This window comes from Tigriopus californicus, chromosome 7, assembly GCF_007210705.1.
Source record: "Tigriopus californicus strain San Diego chromosome 7, Tcal_SD_v2.1, whole genome shotgun sequence".
Taxonomy (NCBI): Eukaryota; Metazoa; Arthropoda; class Copepoda; order Harpacticoida; family Harpacticidae; genus Tigriopus; species Tigriopus californicus.
The window spans coordinates 14,505,119-14,525,737 of NC_081446.1; the positions used below are offsets into that span (position 1 = coordinate 14,505,119).

Here is a 20,619-nt window from a genome sequence, read left to right on the forward strand (position 1 = left end):
AGCAATCTTCAACCTTGGCCGGGTTCAATGTATTTCTGCGTATTGAAGCATCTTAGTTTCGGTCGGACCATGGGCTTAGAGCGCCAAACTTTCCACGTCTCATGCTGTTATCTGCAACGCGAAAGGAGATTTCTGTTATCGGGTGACTTGCCGTGGGCACAGGGTGAGTGCATATGTGGACCCATTCCACGTGATTAATCATGCCACGAGGACTCTCAGCCGTTAACTCCCCACCCTGTTCCACCTTTCATGAGGTTTCCCCGATGTTTTTCCCTCTCCGATGTCTCAGATCTGGAGGTAACACAACTCAAACATGTAGTGCCACAATCGAGTATGTACACAGAAGATTCGCCCACGAGATGAGTTTGCGGGGTACACGCGTAAAACGGAACCCATTTCTTTTGTCTACAGCTCTTTTCGGCTCAAACTTTGCATCCAGTCTTGCCAAGATGGTGGGTGGCATGCCGAAACTTTATTCCCACTTCTCGATTGCAAACAAGTTGAAATGGGGCATGATATTTCCACTTTGGGGACCCTAACACCTCGGCGCCGCCTTAGGTTCTTACTGGTTGCTACTCAAGCATTATAAATGGCCCCCATGGGACAACCAGATAGCTTTGTTTTTTTTTTCACTCCGATGAGACTGAAACTTTTTTCGCCTTTCCGCCTCAACCCCTTACATCTTCGCTTTTTTGTGCTTGGAACGTGCCTGACGGTTCCAACTGAAAGCAGAGACCTATCAGACTTAAGTGAGAATCCCAGTCTGGAAATCAATTAGACAATAATGAGCGGGCAAAACTCCGAGATTCCTCACTGAATACCAATGCCGTGGTCGTTCATTCGCAGTAGCGCCATCAATAGAAATATCAATCCCTGACGTGATCCCACTTTTCTTTCAGTTCCCTTGGAGCCTCAAAGGCCACGCTTCAGTAATGTCACTGCCCAGAGTCTCGTATTGTCTTGGCAAATGCCCTCCAACGCCAGAAATCTGGGCTCAGACCTCCTCGGATACCGGATCTATGTCACGGAGATGTGTGAAGAGGCTCGCTCTCAGTATGAAATCAGGTATCAGCCGTACCACAGCAGGCGGTGCCGAAAGATCCAACCCTTCACCATTAATAGCGGATCGACCACGCAGACTTTGGTCGACGGACTCAGTGAGTATTGCCCGCGTTCCCTGGGTCTCTTTTGAGTGTACTGTATGTACCCCACAATAGAGGAGCGTTTCTCACGATGCAACCAACGTCTTGCATACGATTGTAAATCACACGTATAAGGTGGGCTCAACGAGGTGGTCTTTGAATAAACAGGTCCAAATTTATTTGTCGTTCAATATGCAATTTGCTGCCGGCTTGAAAGTTTCTTGGGGGCAAAAAAGGGAACGAATCAAGTTGTTCCACGTTCGGAATTTCAAATTTCAAAGTATATTTTCCATGACGAGGGCGTCCTGCGTGGAAAACAGAGCGCTTCAGATGTAATGTGCCATGCCCTAAACTAGAAACACGGCATACAGTACGGATGTAGGTACGTACATGAGTGAAGGGATGGGTGTGGGTGTGCAATGGTTGGGGTAACTTTTGATTTGAACGTCTAGATTCAGCTTGGGTCGTTCAATGAGGGGGAACAATTGGGGTGGCAAAACGAGAAATGGCTTCATCTAGACATCCCTCCCAGTTAAATGGATCTGCACTCTCTAAGCCCCCAAAACTGATCTCAAATGCTTGAGACAAAATTGCAAAAGTTTGTGACAATCGAAAAAAGTTTGCTACCATTCTCAAACCTGTTCATCGAGGCACCAACCAACCCGTTGCCTTCCTTGCGTCCTTTCAAAAACCGGCAACTCGGCAAAGTTCCAAATTCTGGGAACTGTTAACACAACTGGTTCCGGTTGGAAGGATGACTGATTTTCCCAATATCATTCCTCATGTCCATAACTTCAGTGTGCTCTCTGAAAATATGTCATCATATCCAACCAGGATTCCAAGAAGTGTTTATCATTTGACCTTGGTTAAGCGAGGAATTCATAACTTCGTCAGGAAAAACTGCTTAAGACCACTCGAGAGCAGGAGCGAGCCTTCTCCCCCAACTTTGATTCCTTCGGTATTTTTTTGCCCAATCTTCTGTCAGTGTTTTTACCTCTCCCAACTCGTCACATCCATTTAAGGAGTCTTGATCAAAATGCGAGAGCCATCACACCAGACACGAAGACGAAGGAAAAGTTTATTTTTCTTCCACGAATCGAACCTGGCCTCTCTTTGCCTGAAGAAGTTATAAATCCCAAGCCATGGGCTTTAACAGTATGCCAGTCAGTGGTCCAATGTTCGGCCTTCACGTTCTGTGTTTTTCCTCTCTTTATCAAGGCATTAACAACAGAGCAGACAGATACATAGGGAAAGAGGGAGAAAAAGAAGGAAGAAAAGAAGTAATGGACAGTATTGGAAAACTATTAGAGCATAAATTTTTGTACCCACTCTGGCCAAGCTTTATGATAGATAGTCGCGACGATTGTCAAAGGAAAACGAACATATTGATACCATGGATTGAGGTGACTGAATACACCAAACAAAAACCCTCAGAAAAAATTTGTGAGATTCAGACCTAAATCTACCCTAACCTAAGTCATACGTGGTTCAGAACGATGAGCTTCGAAAATCATCGAAAAAAAATCTTTGAAAATATATCATTATGCCTTGAATTCTGACATTTAACTCCGCCAGAGTCCTTTTCCTCGCAAAGCCTTCACTTTGTGTCCTGAAAGATTCATAACCAAACTTATCCCGTCTCCACTTATTGTTCAACATTCAACATTTCCAGGTCCATATACCAAGTACAAAATTGTTCTCCGAGCGTTCACCAAGAAGCGTGAAGGTCCAGCCTCAGATGCTCTGATTCTCATGACGGACACATCACCGCCAGGAGCTCCAATCATCACCAATATCACTTGCTATGGCACTGATGAGCTTCAGATCGAATGGCGAAGGCCAGATCAAGACTCGGCCATCAAATATTACAAGATCCTGCTCAATCATCGAGACCGACGGGATCAAATGCGCACTGAAGAGATTCACGTGGAAATCGTGAACGATACCCTCAAGAACGTGGTGAGTTTCGACCTTAAGATTGCGGGGAAGAAAGGCTTTCGAGAATTAGGCGTCCCACCATGGATGGAGGCGATGAATACGTAAAATTCCCTTTTGGGTTCACCCCAGTTTAATTGGGAGTCTGAGGGGATTTCGAGGGATTCCGAACATCTTTTCTAATGGAAGGGGAGTGCCGTGGTTTGGTGGTGTGGTGAAGCTAAGAAAACATGGGATTTAATTAGTTCATTAGCATAGATTAATTACCTCCTCAATTGCCGGAGGGTAGAGGAATAAAAGACTGTCGAGGGAGAGCAAGAGACTCGAGTAAAAGGTCGGTCGAGAGAAAGGAAGGGGAGATTATGACCAGTCAAGTGAGTGGTAAAGAACTCACCCAAGCGACCTCAGGAGCCACCTCAACTATTTAGACCACCACAAGTAGAACCCGGTTTACATTCTGCCAAAATGATGACAGCTAATAAGTGATAGCCAACGAAATTGCAGTTTTAGACGTAGATACGTAATTGAATATGATTGGTCGGTGGCTCTTCGTGATTCGACGGAAATAGTAAATAAAAAGGGGAGCATATTGTGTGGAACAAAGTTTTAGATTTTGCTGTGACATGGAGGATATTGGCGAGGGAAAACACCTCATTGGCAGTTGGTTCTTTGTGTATTTGTTCATTCAAAGTTTAGTTCGCGAGGCAACGCCAAAGCCAATACCAAGTATCGAGAAATGTCGAGTGTTGTGTTTTCCCCGTCTAAGGTAGTGTGGTACTTATTGCTATATACAGTATATGGAAAGCTTGGGCTCGCGTTTGGCAGTGGTATTTGGTGGTTCAGGGTTTCAAGTATCTGAAAGGAGAACTTTGATGCTTTTTGAATTTATAATTAATAAGACCAAGTAGTTTCGGAGAGTTTCTGTTCCCTACGAAGGCTCCATTCAAAGTACTCTCGATCCGTTTCTTCTTCATGCTGTGGAGTAAAGATACGAGTAAAACTAACAGAGAGCTGAAGCCGTTTCCGCTGGATCAGACTGGACCTGTTCCACTCTTCTCCACCCTGAAGAGCAGAACTTGAGGACAAAACGCGACTCATTTGATGAGAAAATGGAATACGCTTCAGGAAGTGTTTGCCGCTCGGCTTGATCCGACCAACTTGGAACTTGGTCCTACCAAGTGCTCCAACTTCGAGAGCCTCCCTCAGTTGGTGAAGGAATCCACAAATCCAACCCAGCCAACAGGATACGGGACTGCTAATGAAAACACAGCATTATGCGTCATTATTTCGACCAGGCCCAACTACTAAGCTTTCGCTTTCAGAATGTTCAAGTTCAGTATGACCATGTTGTCGGGACATGCTGTACTTACAGTGTACGAATCCGCAAAGTTTCGATGGTGGTGCCATTGGGAAAATATGGCCAACAATCCTGGAACCTTCAAATCGAATGCATCACAACCCCTTTAGGATTCGTCGAGATCAATGATTCTCTCTGGAAGGCGATACAATTATCCTGAGAACACAGAACCTGTTTGGCAAGAATTGCATTAACATCCTGGGAATTCGAATTTGATTGAAAGTTTCTCATTGATTCATCCTTCTTCTTTACGAGGAAGTACTTGACATCTGAAATCTCAGGTCTTCGGACAATCATCGATTTCGATTCCACATTAAGTTAAGCTTTTCAAATTGGTTATTGGAGTGCAAGGAAAGAAGGAGGAAAGTCATAGCCTCACAATTGTACTACTTAGTAGTTTCTCCAGGAAATTAGGAAAATTATAGGCTTTAATATTTTGGTCAAGCACAAAGATAAGCACCAAGTATTGTCAACATGCAGGTTGATGTGTAGACGGCTAAAATTTGGGAGACCGAATTTGATGAATACAAAGTGTGAAAAGCATATTTTGAGCAGACTTTTCCTCCGTTCCAATATCGAATTTTGTGATTGAAGATGTAAAGCCAAGAAGTGAGACCACTTGTAATTTCCATACGGCCTTGAATCTCTGTCGGCATATTACTGCATTGACCTGCCACCAAGTCTGATCAATCCTATTTGTATTCTTCACTTCATAGCCTTGGGATAGATTTTCCCCGCTTGTACCGTAGTATGTGCGTGTTCACTGCACAATGTACTACAAAGACTACGTAGATCTAGGCCTTGCCTCCGGAGCTTTATAGCTTGGATCGAATAATAGTGGCGTGTTGTTCCTTTGCCATTTTGCCTCTTCTTTCATTTCCACGTTCTTTTCTTATCCTGCAGGCATTTCTCTCGAATCTGACCACGGAATCGATTTACGACCTTCGCATCGTGGCCTTTGTCGAAAGTTTTATTCATCCAGGGAAATTGTACCAAGGGCCCACGTCCCACGCCAGAAGGATCTTTGTGGGCCGTGAGTGTGATCCTCATCAGGCATTTTCCAAAGTCCACGATGTACTCGAATTCAATGCAGGGATTGTGGCCGGAATCATATGTACGGCGACCAGCTTGGTCTTGTTGGCCTTGGTCATGCTGATTTGCAGGTAAGTGCCTGAGTGACCTTGAAGGTCAGAGAACTAACCCTTTGCACCGTTTTTCTTTTATCTCTTGCCGTGACTATTGACAGTTAGAGCCCACATTCCAGTTTGACTTGACTACTCCACCGCTTTGATTCATTCATTCAATCCAAATCATGGCCTTGAGAATACGTTAACCATTTTTTTCTGGCTTGTGCCATTTAGCAAAGAGAAAAAAAACGTTGGCAAAGCGTGTATAAAAGAGTTGACTTGTAAGCTAAAGAGGACGAGGGAACTGATAGGCTGGTTTCTTGGCTTTGGTTGGTTAGCAGATCGAGGTGAAAGAGGGGACCCTTCATTTCTATTTGGATGAGCTTCTTTGAAGACGGGGAAAACACTTTGAGCAATCTCACACTTTCAAAAGCAAAAATCCACCTTCTTTTTCTCAATTGGTCTGCTCTTTCTTCTTCTTCTTCTTCTTCTTCTTCTTCGGGAAGGGTTGAGGAAGTGGAAGAATTGCTGTCATGGCCTTGAAGGAAGCCCGGTTGATCGCCAGCCTTGGCCTTCTCATCTAGTAGTCCACTACGCAGACGCAGTAGACGACCCTAAATCAAGATTTCGTTCTTTTCTATTCTGGTCCAGTTTTGATCTTTTCTCGGATGTGCCTAGAATCTGAACACCCAAAATGGATTCTAAATTGAGTCGTCGAGCAACTCAAGAAACAATTGCAGGTCTTCCCAGACTAATCAAGAGCCCAAAATGGCGACGACCTTTGCTCGTCTTCTTGCCTCGTCTTGTCCCTCAGGGCCCTTTCAGCCTTTCAAGCTCGCTTGCCACTCTCCAAATATTTGATAATCTAATTCAGTTCGCACTTCGTTTTTATTGTCGAGCACCGTGCCAGACGCGTTTTCTCACTCACTTGACTTGAAACGACCACCCTCAAAACCCCTCCTTTGAACTTCCAAGTTCCATGAGGAACAACAGTGAAGCCCATGTAGGGCCACTTAGCCTGTTCTTCCACGCTAAGAACAAATGTTTGTTTGCCAGAGTGTAAAAACATTTCCCCCTTTTGCTCTCTCAGTCTCTCTCTTAGTCTCTCTGTCTATGTGTGTGTGTGTGCGTGTGTGGCCTATGTAGTAGGTCGTACTTACCTATGAGTGAACCAAACGCTTGCAACTTTCGTTTCCCCAGTTCCAAACTCCAGTTATTTTTTGCAGGCTTTGAAAAAGGGCCTTTCAACTGGTAGTGAAGAGCAAGTAGGTAAGGCCCGGGGGTAGATCATCATTTCGAGTAAAAACAAGCAAGTGAGCCGACAAGAGAGCAACAGCAAGTGCTACAACAAAAGCTCACTGGTTCGTTTCTTCGTTCTCAATTCTTTGACTTGACACTGTGGAGAACGAGAATGAAAAAGGATTTCAGACGAGCCTTCTTTCTGTTCTGGATTTGATGCGAATATTTAAAGAATGTTATTTATTTTTTTCAAACTGTCAACAACCGGATTTGGCACACTCCAAATTGAAAATTGAATGCCAACAACAAATAATGATGATTGGTTCAGGGCAAAACAAGAACGTATTAGTACACACACTACAAGTGTAGAAGAATACAGCTTTGGCTCTTTCTTGTTCCTTTCCTCAACATTTGCCAGAACTGAACTTGGGTACGGTTTTCAGGTCTTTGCAATAGCAAATGTTGATCTAGCTGTCCTTTTGGTTGAGCAAAAAGAGCGGAAGAGACATAAAAAGGCCGAAGGGAATTTTGGGCAAGAACAAAACGAGGCTGGGGACGAAATTGAATTGCTTCACAAAAGAATTCCCCGTCATTTCTGATGTTGGCGAAAGATCTCCTTTAGGGTGAGAAGAGCTTATGTCAATGGCATTCAATTACATACAAGTAAAAACATCCGGACTCTCAGCTGACGAAGGCTCTCGCTTCTTTCGTTCTGAAACACAGCAAAAAAAATTGAAGGGCTATGCCAGAGAAAATTGTAGAGCTTTAATGTGTTCCAATTGCTCCCTTGGCCTTTTTGCTTTGGTTACTGATGCGTGTAAACAATTTAAAGGCTCGAACTTTTTTTCGGTGAAGAACCGTGCCCGAGGACTAACTAGCTTCAACTGTAATTTCATTTGTGAGCAAGGCAGCCAATGCACGGGAACCAAAAGCTCAAAGGTCTGTTCTTGTTCCATTCCATTTTTTTCGCATTTTCAGACGCCACAAGCCAAGGTATGAGTTTTTGGCGCTAACTCCAAAGTATATGGCCGCGGGGCGTGGCGGGCCGGGCTCACCACCCATCAACGGCGGACCCCAGGGTTGGATCAGTGACCATGAGTCGGACATTCCCATCAGTCTGCTGCCCAAACACGTGTCTGGATTGCACGCTTGCGATAACATGGCGTTCCACAAGGATTTCGAATCAATCCATTCTGCTCGACTCTTGAGACACGCCAATGACGCTGGAAGTCTCATTGGCAACGTTCACGCAGCTAACACGTATCCGGACATTCTCAATGGAAGACCAGGTACGACCAAATTGTACTGTGATAGAATAATGGCTCGAGGGAAAAGAAAAACTTACGTACAGTTGCCGAATTGTTTGATAATAGTGTTTTTAATTGTTGCCACGCACTTGTGTCTATGTGATCATCTACATGATAATCATAATGGTATTGTTATCAATCAAGTTTAAGATACGCATTTGATATAAATGGATGGGTTAGATGAGCACGAGTTATGCCCTTCATTGGTTTATTTTCCATATGCGATGGTTAGTTTTGAGAAAGGCTTTTCATTTTTAAGAAACATCCCTCTAGGGAGTTTGTTAATTGCCACAATTGTTTATGTTCTTAGGTCTATGAATTTGGGTTCCTTCGGATGTCAGTGATACCACGTTGAGCGCTGTGTCTATTTGATGTTGGTTAGGCGAGGCCTGGGATCGAACCCATGAAGCCGACCAAGCATGGTGATTTTGGAATGACTCGTTAGTCAATGACGGCATTGCTCTCCCTTAAGACTTTACACTAGGTTGGAAATTCCTTTTCAAGATACCTAGACCATATCCATTGTATTTTCATAGCTCCTAAAGTGATAGCAATAAACGGGCCACAAGCAAATAAATAGAAAAGCCATGCAAGTCAGACAGGATCCTGTTGGGATGTCACGTTCAATTTCTCTCTCCTAGATCTCAGATTGATCTTGAAGGTCGAGATAAAGGCTCCTTGACACCCGAGGCTCGCTTTTTCTCTTTCTTCGTAGATCGACAGACGTCTGACCCTTTCTATCCAGTCCCTGCTTTTCAAAGACGATGGAACAAGCAGGTTCTCCTCATGAAACGGCTCATTTAACAATTTCTCGCGATGCTTTGTACATTTTGGAGAGGTTGCCAAGACCATAGGCTCGGACAAGGACGTCATATTGGTAGCATGGACTGTAGAAACCTAGGGTGGTGGTGGTTGTTGTTGTTCTTAACTTTTGTCCCGAAGGAAGGGACCTCAAGTTGTCGCTTGGATCGCATTTTTTACGAGAGTACTTTAACATTATTCGCCGTTGTTCCATACATCATGCCAGATGCATTTACTGGGCAAGTCATTCATTCTTTTCATGTCAGGGCTGAGTCGTTTCAAGGCTCCCAAGTCTTCCAAAAGTGTCTCTGACTTTTCAATTTTCGAAGGAAATAGTTTCAAGAACCTTGGAACAGAGTTGGACCCGCAAATGAAAGGAGATGAGGATCCCCCTCAAATAGTAGTTAAAACATGTTCATGTCTTGCGGTCTACCATTTCATACATTCTCAGCCTTAGCTAGTAAGGGATGTCATCATCACAATAAAATGGGAACATCTTCGTTGCTTCAGTGGACGTTCGCAAAATGTGGGAAATTCACTGAGAAAATGTCAATGATCTTGGATCGGTGCGTGTAGAGTCAGTCATTGAAATAGAAAAAAGAAGTGCAATCGCAGTCAATCACAAATTTGCTCCAGAGCGTCATTTTGTCACATTGTACGTCGTGGTAGGTTAGAGAGATGGGAAATTATCTTTTTCCCAGTGTTTTTTTTGAGTCTGCGAGGACGGGTGGATGTCGCTTAACCAGGAATTACGTTCTCTATCTCTCTTTCTCTCTTTTTCTTTAGATTGTGGCTCACATAGCACATGTCCCATATTTTTGGACGGATGGTTGGTTCCATTCAACTTTATTTGCTTGTTGGGCGAGGCTCCTTTGGCGAGTGAGTCCACATGGATCAGACTTATTTGGGAACAACATGTTGGGATGATTGTCACGCTTCTGACCTCGGTGGCCAAGGTGAGTGAGCAGTGGGCAGTTTTTTTAGTGGTGTTCATAAGTAAGCGAGAGGGATCAGCAGATAATGGAGTAAAGATGGAACAAACAAGCTCACACTAAGGCGGATGTACTTCCGCCTTGAAAACGAGTCCTGCAACGAGATCTCAATGAGATATGAGGTCAAGCTACGTTCGTGTTCATGCAGGGTGTTGGGTAACTAATTCGTATGCCATTTCGTGTAAATTGGACACGAGCCGTTCCTTATCTAGCATATTTCATCTAAGGAGCTCATTTTGGGTGGTGACGAAGCGACTCTCATTTTTTCTGTCTGGCTCTTCCTCCAGGATGATCTGAGCACGCTGTCAGACTCCAAGAGATTTGGAGACATAATTGTCACACTTCAGACCGAGGATATCTTGCCAGACTACACCATTAGAACCATGAAGGTACGTACGTACGTACGAATGGAAGGAAGGCTTTGCCAGTCTAACATTTCCTGAGGATTCCTAATTTTCCGGCCCAGCCTTCAATCCTTAAATTCCTCGTTTCGACGCAGAGCCTTGATTTTTTTTTATTGTTTTGGGCCGAGGAAACTAAAGGAAGTGAGGCGCTTGGGTCATCAAAATCATCATCCCCTTTCTTGTCCTGTATTTCAGTTGAGTCATCGGAAATTTCGCAAGGCACCCGAGCGCTACATCACTCAACTGATTTTTGGCCGCTACCCTGAAATCGGATTACCCCACGGATCCGATTTCCTCAACTTTACCAAGGCAGCCTTCGCTGTCAACCGCACGAGCGGTGGGAAAATCCTCGTCCAAAGCAGGTAACAACGCCATTTCTCACAAGCCTCCTAATTAGGGACCATAACTTGATTGGGAGAGTGCAGTGAGTGAAAAGCGGATGCAAAGTCAAGGAATGTCGTCTTTTTCCATCAACCACTAATCTCATTGACATTCAAGGCACCTTTTACGCTCTATTTCGCCGCCGCACTTGGGTTTTCCTCATATACTCGTGCGTATGCACCTTAGGGCCTGGCTTTCATGTGTCTCTCCTCCCCCTCAATGTATGATTGTCATCTTCACCCCCCCCCCCTTTGTATGTACGTAGTGAGTAGTAGCTTCTCCCGATCCCCCATTCCAATCTTCTCCCTCTTAGTTCATATTAGGTTGTTGGTGGGCTATTCGTTTGATGAGTGCGACGATGTTTCATATTGCCAGATTATTAATGATCTTTCAAGTTGGGGCGAGCCTAATGTATGAGCAACTTCCACTCTCAGAACGGCTACAAGGAGACGGGTTTGGGGAGGGAGGGTGGAAGAGCAGAAAGTCATCAGTGACATCATCATTGTTGCCATCATCAGCCTCATTGTCAGCGATCGCTGTCCCGGCAGGCCGTTTTCAGGGGAATGCGCCAGTAATGACATGTCATATCATGCCTGCCCACTCTACAGTAGCGGTACCACTACTTGACGAATCATTCTTTGACCACAATTTGACGAACGGAAGCGCTCGCTTTCGCTCGTTCCAAATGACAAAACGAACCTGACCGCAGTGTTCTGTTCTAGTTCCACAAGTTCAAGAGGAAACGGGAACGGGAAAAGTGCGTAGGGAACTTTGGTGGAATGAATTGCGGATCTGCGTCTGCCATTTATGGGGCCAGGGAACGAACCAGACAACCAATCTCTTGGCCTGGCTGTTGATATGGAAGGGGATGGAAAGTCATCCATCAAGCGTTGAAGAGTCAGAGTGCCCAAGTTAAAAGCAAATGGAACAGGTTTTCAACAGGAAAATGGAAAATGGAAGGGGAGGAGCGGGCAGGTCGAAAGCAGTCAGAATTGATAGAAGCGGAGAAATATTTGCATACACCCCTTTGAGACGATTAAATGACTTGTCTTGGGTGTATCATTGTGTCCCGGGAATTCCCCTGGAAATTTCATGGGGAGCTTTCAAGAGGAGTCGAGTGCCAAAATCCGGCAAAACAATCGCTCCATATCAACACACTCTCAATCGAACAAAGACAAAGGTCAAGTGCTAACAATGAATGATTCTGATTCCGGTATCAGCTCTCTCTCTCTCACGCACACATCCACACACAGAAGTCCTAGTACAATCCAAAATTAATGGCTTCCTGCGTTTTCCCATTTCAGAAATGGCTTGGACTCATGTCTCGTATACGCCAAATTGCACACCATGTTGGACCAGATCCAGGCTCGGGGAGAGGTCAATATCCCCTGTTACTCGAGGCATTTATCGTCCGTCAATGACGTGGCCCTCTCATCGGTGGACCAATTCATCTACGTTCACGATGTGTTGGCCGAAGCCGTGGAGTACGGCCAGTTGCATTCCATACTGCAAGCCAATGCGAGCATGAATTCCAATGGATCCCTCTCAATGCCTCAGTAGTGGAAATGAACGCTCGAACTTGAATTCTGCTCCCCCCAAACCGGGTTCCAATGAGGAACCAAACGAAAATCGTTCTCATCTCAGTGTCGTAATAAGTCTTATTGTTGGAAAGAAAATTGAAGTTGTTTTCCAGACCCAAGAGGGCTTTAGTGGTGCTCGGTGCAGACGTTATGTTGTTCCATTGTCGCCCAAGACAGGATTTTTAGCAAATACATTTGTTTTCGTGTACTCTCACGTGGCTCGACTTTGGGTGGCCTTATTTCTCCGTGACTCAAAACGGGGTAGTGGGCTTGTCTTCGGGAACGAAGTTAATGGGGCACATTTCTTTTTTTCACGCGATAAGACTCGAGAATGACTTTCCCTGAGTTGAAATTGAGAGGATTTTAAGCCCGTTTCCCAGACTGTCAGAGTAGATGAGAGGGGTCTTTCAGTAAATTTACGCCTGTAATGAACACTACTGGTTTTGGGCTCAACGTTCAATTATGGTGTTTATTCAAGATTTGATATCGAGGTCTCATCGACAGCTTTTGGGTTGAAACATTCAAAAATCATTGGTTACACTTTTAGATATGCTTGGTTGAAAAGGCCCAGAGAGAAGGCAAAGGGGGAGATGGTTGTCGACTTGAAAAATGAGGGGAACTCTCACTTTGTGGAGCCAATAAACAGACCCATAGTTGGAAACACACACAACCACAAGCAGGAAGAAAAAGGGTTCTCATTTTGGTGTTGGACTGGTTTCAATTTTAAATCAATTGGTGGCACGTTGGTCGACTTTCGTTGCTTTTGTGTTCCATGGAGGCAATTTGGAACGAAGGAGATAGCTTGGTGTTGCGAGGTGGGTGGTTTTTTCCCTTGTTTTTGATGGAGGATGAGAACGTGAGAAGAATTTGGCTCAGGACTAAAGCCTCGAATCGCTCTTCCACGTCGAGAAAGAGAGACATTAAAACTTGTTTGGAAACAATTGTTGGGCATGGCTCTATCATTCCCAGCTCCCTCCTTCAATACATAACACATTCAGATCGAGGCCAAGACCTTCTTATGCCAGAGTTAATAGAAGTAATGATACCCAATTCGCTGGGAACTTGAGAAACGGAGGGACCTTGGTTACTCTGACCATTCTCTGACAAAAGTCTAGACGCCTCAGCTCAAGATGGAGCTTTAGCGAGGATTAGCTTTGAGTAATGGTTCAGGTTTTTCTTTAAGAGAAAGAACAATCCCATTTTTCATCATGGCACTCTCTCTCCGACAAGAGTGCGAAGAATGAGTGAGCTTTGGCCAATGCAAGCAAGGTTGGCGCATAAAGACAATGGATTGGCCATGGAATTGAACCGGCCAGTCAATCCAGTTCAAGTGCCAAGCGTTGAAGAACGAATGATTTTGAGCCTTCGACAGTATTAAAGGGGCCTCTGACTCCAAAAGGATTCTGTTCCTATGAGTCATCTGAATGGATCCAGCTTATGATGACAATGTGACGTTCCTTCGTCAATGGGGGATCTTTGTTCCCTTTTTGGTTCTCGAAACGACAAGATTAAAGGGAACAACAGATTGCTCAGATCACCTTCCGCCCGATTTTATGGGATTTGTGTTCCAAGATTTTGAACACAAAACATGAACGGCCATCACCGCGGAACTTTGAGAACCAAACCGAGGCTCAACGAATTTGAACAAGATTTTTCAGGAGGAGTTTAATGGTCCAGAAAATTAGGAACACGAGGAGCCACGTTCCTTAATGAAAAGGGGGAAAAGTACACACAAAGAGTGTAAAGACACCGCCACCGTCACCACCGGCGCGACTACTAAAACCATCCCCTTGTAAAACTTAATTCCACGCTGAACATTGAGAACCAAACCGAGGCTCAACGAATTTGAACAAGATTTTTCAGGAGGAGTTTAATGGTCCAGAAAATTAGGAACACGAGGAGCCACGTTCCTTAATGAAAAGGGGGAAAAGTAAACACAAAGAGTGTAAAGACACCGCCACCGTCACCACCGGCGCGACTACTAAAACCATCCCCTTGTAAAACTTAATTCCACGCTGAACATGCGTCTAATGAATGGCACACTGTCACTGACGTGTTGCACGTTGTTGACTGGCGATTGCATCCACGCCCCCCTGTCTCGAACGCCACGCCCCTGATAGCTTTTCCATTCAATGCCAATGTTATAAACCTCTGTCTTACGGGGCAGAAATCCCCAATGGACGACCTGAATATCTCCCAAACAAAGACATGACGGACGAACATCTTTACAAGGCTGAAAAAGTTCAAATCTTGCGTCCGGTCGTTGCGTTAAAGCTTTGGTCGGAATAAGAGGGGTTGTTGGTTTGTTGACTATTCGGTTGGTTGTCTGGTCTGGCTCGGTTTTACTCAAGACCAGCTTATTCCGTCTCATTGGAGATTCAAGGGGTGACAAGACCCCGGAGAGCCGATTGAAGGGGAAATGACAGCCTGGACATTGCGTGAAATGGAAGGAATTTCCAAACTTCTTTGGCACACACGTGGCCCAAGGAAGGCAGAACTGGGCACAACGTGTGGCTCCCACCGACCAACGTAGCTCGAAATGGAAGCGATTTAACGCTGCAGGGTGTTCCAATAACGTTCAATAACGGAGGAGGAGGAGGAGGAGGAACATGTTTTTCAAAATCAAATTTCTCGAGGAATCAAAGTTTATATGTTCCACTTTGGGGCGAATGTGCCATGTGAGCACGTCTGCTCTCCTCATCATGGGGGAACCAGCTAAGACAATAATCAAAGGGGGAAATACCCGTGATTGGAAAATCATTTCCCTCCTTCCTCTTTCGTGCATGACTTGATCACTTCCCAAAAGGGTGCTGTATCAATAAACATTGGTGGGATAACTAACCGTTCTGTGGCGATTCGAACCAGCTCCGACGAGTTGAGGTCGTTGGTCTTTTAAAAACCCTTTTGGAAGAAAGAATGACCCCCCCCCACGTTTACCACCACAACGAAGAACCAAGACACCTTCTGGCTGGGACTTCCCTTTTTACAATCTGGTTTGACGAGTAATATGGACCACGAGGCGAAAGCTGAGGGCGGCTTGAGCATAATTTGCATAAAAATGGGCGTGAGTCCCCGTTCTTTCGTTCAACTAACCAAAAGCCGACTTCACTTTGGCCCGATTCTAGTGTGGAAAAAAGAATGAGTTGGGCGAGTCAGGGTGTCGGTTTGCCTGGCCTTCAAAGAAAGGAAAATCTGACTGAGATTGCCTTGGTCATGTTAATATACGCCTCTGATGAAGATTCGTGGGAAATTGGATTTTGAGCCAGATACTGACCCAGTTGCAGCCGACTCAACTTTGTTTTTGAACAAGTCTGGTCTGCGGATGGATGTCTTGCCATGTACTTTTATAATGTCTATTGCGGTATTCACTTCCTATGGATTATGTGGAAACTGAGATCAAATCAGCAGTTCCCTTTTGTGTTGAAGCAAAGACATTGCATTAATGCCTCTTTCCCCACTCCCACTCTATCACTACTTTGGAGACTCAACGGTTGAGGCCGGCTAAAGCCAGTACGGACTACAGTAGTCTTGAAGTGAGCAAGTCCGATCTCCTGGGTTGCAAAAAGAACTTTCTAAGTACATAATACGTGACTACCGTTCACCCTTTCCAGTAATAGGAGGTCCTCAGGAGATCAGTGAGGGTCGAGGGTGGTGGTGGTGGTCCAGGGCAAACTGCAGTACCTACGATACCACGTCCCTTCCCGTCTATTTTGAGAGGAAATACAGCTTATCCCCAAATTGGCTTCCCTTTATCCTGACACTGCTGAGTATTGACTTTCTTTGTGAAGATCCAACAACTCATTGCCAAGCTTGCAAGGCAAAGGGTTGTCAAGTCTTGTCATGTGAGTGCACACGATGTTGTACAATGTACGGACTGTGTACATTGAAGGTATTTGCCCTCTCAGCTTATATCCCGTGAATATTTAGATGATGAAATCGAAGAATGGCACAAAAAAAAGATAGCTCTTGATGATATGATGTACGTGAGTAGCCGAAGTTGTCTGGGGTGGGAATATGTGCTAGATTTATTGTCTATGGTTGTCAAGGAACGGAAGAATGGTCTGGGAGCTTGGTGCTATACTGGTGTTCATTGGCCATCTCGTTGCTTTAACCTGAAGCTAGAGGTGACTATCCAATCTTCGCCTGGCAGGAAGCCGTAGCTGAAGTGCATCTAGCCACGTTAACATCTTACACAATACCGTAGAGCAAGTCAGAGGAAGCATCTTCAATTGTGGAATCGTATCGTACAATTTGATCATTCACCCCTTTCTCTAGTATCATGTTCCAAAAAGGAGAAAAATTGTCTGGCATTTCTACCCCAGTTAAAAACGTGGACCATCCTTTACCACCCCATTGAGGTGTTGGCGCTAACGTCAGCTTATCTGCTTCAATTCCTCTGCCAAGGAAATAAGCTCAGGTTATTCCTCGCTGTTCCACCCTTCTTTGCTTCCATGGAGGTTCCTTGTGTTCCCTTCCTCTAGTGGTCCAAAGGGGGTAGGAAGTAAGCAGACTCGAAAGAAAAGACTGAAAGGTCCGCTTTTCGCACCCCTCCTGGCTCATCTTGACTCTCTTCTTCTCCCTGGATGAAGGGATGGCAACGATTCCTACCCTAGAGTATGTAGCAATGCGCAAGACTGGCCTTTTTCATACACCCTTCGTTCGGACAGACCAATATCCCAATTGTCCACTCATTCGGGATTCAGGAGCTTGAAAATGTTTCCCAAAGGATTTACAGTTCGCACTTTGTCAAGAAGGGCGTCTCTTTTGTATTTCTAATGCATTGGACTTCCGATTAACACTTAATTTACCTGGAACTTGTCAAAGACCAGGACATATTCAGTGTTTTCTGGAGACATAAGAATGGAATTCATGGCTATGATTAGGATTTAGCCAAACATAGCCCCTCCCTTTAGACTTCACGATAAGGAAGATTGGATCGTCTGGAATTTTAACATAGTGAGCAAAGCTAATGAGGACTTGGCTCTTTCTATCAAATTTCGAGCACTCGACCTTTCCAAATTCTTAATTATGGTACTTCAGATCTCCAAGTTTTCAGCAAAAGACTCAAAATTTGTTCCTTGGCAATGTTCGACACATTCTTCATTTTTTCCACTTTCAAAGTGGTGCATGTTTTATAGTGCCTTCATCAGGGGAAATGAAGAGACCCAGGAACACCTCCCTCCCTGAGTTTAACAGCACAAAACAGTAAAGTGCTGGCTGGCTTCAATCCTTGGAGGGCAAGAAGAGGGACGGTCGGATCGTCAACGACCAAGTGGATGTTGAAAGGTCCAATTCGCATTCAGACCATGCACCTATCACTTCTGGGGGGACGAATCTGAATTTATTCATTGTTTTAAGAGAGAACAGGGGATTTTGTAGATTTCGGGTGTCGTACTGGATGTTATCCCCCCATGGTTCGTCACGGTTATGAGAAAGACGGCCTTTTTCGTAACACTGGGACGAAGGACTGAGGGGGGGGGGGGCTTGGAATTTGTAAATGTACGCACATACGTACAGTAGCTGTTCTTGAAATGAGATTCAACATTGCGTTTCATCTCATTCACATCTCGATAATACCCTGCTGCTATGGTGTACAATACTGTATAGTATCTGCCCAATGAGGTGGAAATGGAACTTCAAAGCCGTTTTGAAGCTCTCTTGAACAGCTTTGAACGTACAGGACTCCTTCAATGGCACTAGGTCGTATCAAGGTAAGATCTATTTTGTCGTAAGTCTTGTGCTATGATTAAATAAGACTGGTTCTTGTTAAACATGGACTAGCTTACGCTGAGGTGTCATTCTTTCCGGTTCATTTTACACTATTATCTCGAATCTAAGTTCATATCCGAAGGGAGCCTATCTGGATGTTTATTCTACTAGTGCTTATGTGGGAACCAACGACAAAACACGACTTTGAGAGGGGGACTTTGAAGACCATGGAATGGTGAGCTATGTTCCACCTTCAACGCACATTGGGCGAGATCAAAGCAAAAAGCCTCTTGAAACACGCCTCCCATCCCATCATCATCATCATCATCATGATCGTCATTCTCATCATAGCCAATGGGGGCCAAAGATCCACTGACTGGCGGCTTCCATCCCTTGGCGAGACTACAATGAAGATATTATAGGTCAGACAAGCCCTTCATTTCTTTGGCTCTGCTCGAACTTTTAGAGGCCTTCTTCCTCATTCAATTCAGCGTAGAAAAGTTTCATCTCTGCGTTTACTAAACGAGATTAATTCGGAACGCAGGCGTTCAATGAGGTGATGATTTGGAACAATGGAGGATCTTGGGCCGGGCCTCAAGGAAAGTGAAAAAGATCTCATAAAATGCCAGTCGTAAACGCCACGAGACCTCGTAAACAAAGGACCAACAACACAATGAGTTCCAAAAGAATATTGGCAAACCTCGTTCAAAGCGGATAGGCTTATTTTCCATGGGACAACGACAACCCCGGGCTTTCAGGTAGTACTTTGTTGTTCGAAAGCACTTTGATAAGTTTCGACTTGGACCGTGTTATTAGTCTTGTTGAAACAGGGCCATTTGAACAACAAACACTACTTTGGGGACTTGGGAATAAATCCCCGGTAAATTCGAACCCCTTGTCAAGAGCAATGTCTTCAAGGCGGCACTTCTCGGACATGAAGAGCCTGAACACCCTCGTTCTCCCTACCAGCGTCTTTAGACCACCATACATTATAGTTCCAACCCTATGCTCCATGGCTCAGTGTTTCTCGTGAAGATCAGTTTCATTTTCCTCATGTCCCTCAGGGACTCTGAGTCATGTACGTATGTCTAAGTTGGTTTGGCAGGCTGTTGGTACCATTGAACAATTTATACAGCATGGCGCTCGAGCCTCCCTCGTGGAACAACTTGACTTTGAGGGGATGGTGTAACAAGACCTAAGGTTTTGAATGATTGCTCTTGAATGGAAGCGTGTGCATTTTGGACACGGGATCACGGAGGGTAATAGGGGTCTGTTTTGGTCATCAGACTCATCAACCACCACCCTTGGGTCTAGAGCGTACACACTACAACAATAGTTACTATAGAACTGCTGGCTTCTGGCAGATATGGAAACATCATTTAGGATCATAGGGAGGGGATTCTGATCTTTCCTCCACTTTTAGTCTTCGCTCCATTTGGTCAGGGTAAAAGTGTAAAAGGGAAAAATGATCGGTCTTGCACTGAAAACACTCTGGTTTTGCCTCGGAGTCAGACACTTGGACGTTATCCAGTGCGAAAATATACTCATCAAAATGGTGAGTGGATGCTCACTCTGGATTATGCCCAGCCTTAACACCTAAGTAGGTAAGAGCGTTTAAAGAAGAGGCCTTTTTTCCGTGTTTCAAGTTTGTAAAAATTCTTGCGTCCATGCCGGCAAGTAAGCAAGACACAAAACGAATTTCAAAGAGTAACTAGACACTCAAAGCATTTGATCGTATCCATCGTCTACACGGAGTACATTCGCCCCCGGCCTCATGTCCAATATGTGGGGATTTATATCCCTCAACCATCAGATGGTGGAATTTATCCGTTAAATGGACAACATTCCACTCTTGAAATGCTTGTCTCAAGTGTTTATTTATCCCCTCTCACCCTCCGCCCTTCATTGGTAAGGAGAAAATACGGAGTGAGGGGAACTTTCAAAAAACACCTTTTTTTTCAAGATGGAACACCTGCATCTTGATGTGAAACCCCTCGCTGTCCAAGTCCATCACATGTTATTAAAAACTTCCTCCTTCCTTAAACACAGCTGTATGGTTTTATCGACGGATGAGCATTTAAAACATGTCGTTCAACAAAGAAATGAAGTAGCTATTTCATGCACAGAGCATGTTTGCCTTTTGAAAAACCGCAAGGTGGCCGCAAGTTATTATTACATCATACCAGGGCACACTCATTTGATTTACTCGATGTACCTCTATGAAATGGTGGTAATTGCCAGTATGCAGACATGGTAAATTTTCCGTTAGAGACCGCTTGCTCACTCCCCTAACCACCTCGTTGAATTTCTCTGGTAATTAGCCTGCACAAGGAGTTTCAGGGTGGCCGGCCAAATGGAAATGGAGAACGAGACAAGGAGGCCCTTGAAACCGGACATTAACGACTCGGACAAGGGCCATTAAAAGTGGTTCCAAATCAAGGGGAACTCCTTAATTTTGGTCGGGCGTAGGTAGGTCGTTATCGCCCAACCAAGTGAGAGGTTGGATCCGTTTCCGATGACACGACGACTGAAAGGACGTTACCAATGGGTGTAGAGCGGGGAAATTTGGGTATCGCACTTGAGTTGTGCTGAAATGGCCAATTCCACTTGGAGCTAACACGGGCTTAGGGAGGCACCGGCGACCC

The 20,619-nt window shown here is 44.8% G+C and overlaps 1 protein-coding gene across 1 annotated transcript in view; it reads left to right on the forward strand.

The window, feature by feature from the left end:
• LOC131883659 (tyrosine-protein phosphatase 99A-like) overlaps positions 1-12,479 on the forward strand; it is a 48,246-nt gene extending 35,767 nt beyond the window's left edge. The window contains exons 8-15 of the mRNA XM_059231173.1: positions 900-1,157; positions 2,815-3,101; positions 5,338-5,597; positions 7,779-8,089; positions 9,695-9,864; positions 10,188-10,289; positions 10,500-10,666; positions 11,990-12,479. Coding sequence (XP_059087156.1) covers positions 900-1,157; positions 2,815-3,101; positions 5,338-5,597; positions 7,779-8,089; positions 9,695-9,864; positions 10,188-10,289; positions 10,500-10,666; positions 11,990-12,245 — 1,811 coding nt within the window. The 3' untranslated portion in view covers positions 12,246-12,479. The remainder of the gene's footprint in view (positions 1-899; positions 1,158-2,814; positions 3,102-5,337; positions 5,598-7,778; positions 8,090-9,694; positions 9,865-10,187; positions 10,290-10,499; positions 10,667-11,989) is intronic.
• The last annotated feature ends 8,140 nt before the right edge of the window (positions 12,480-20,619 follow it).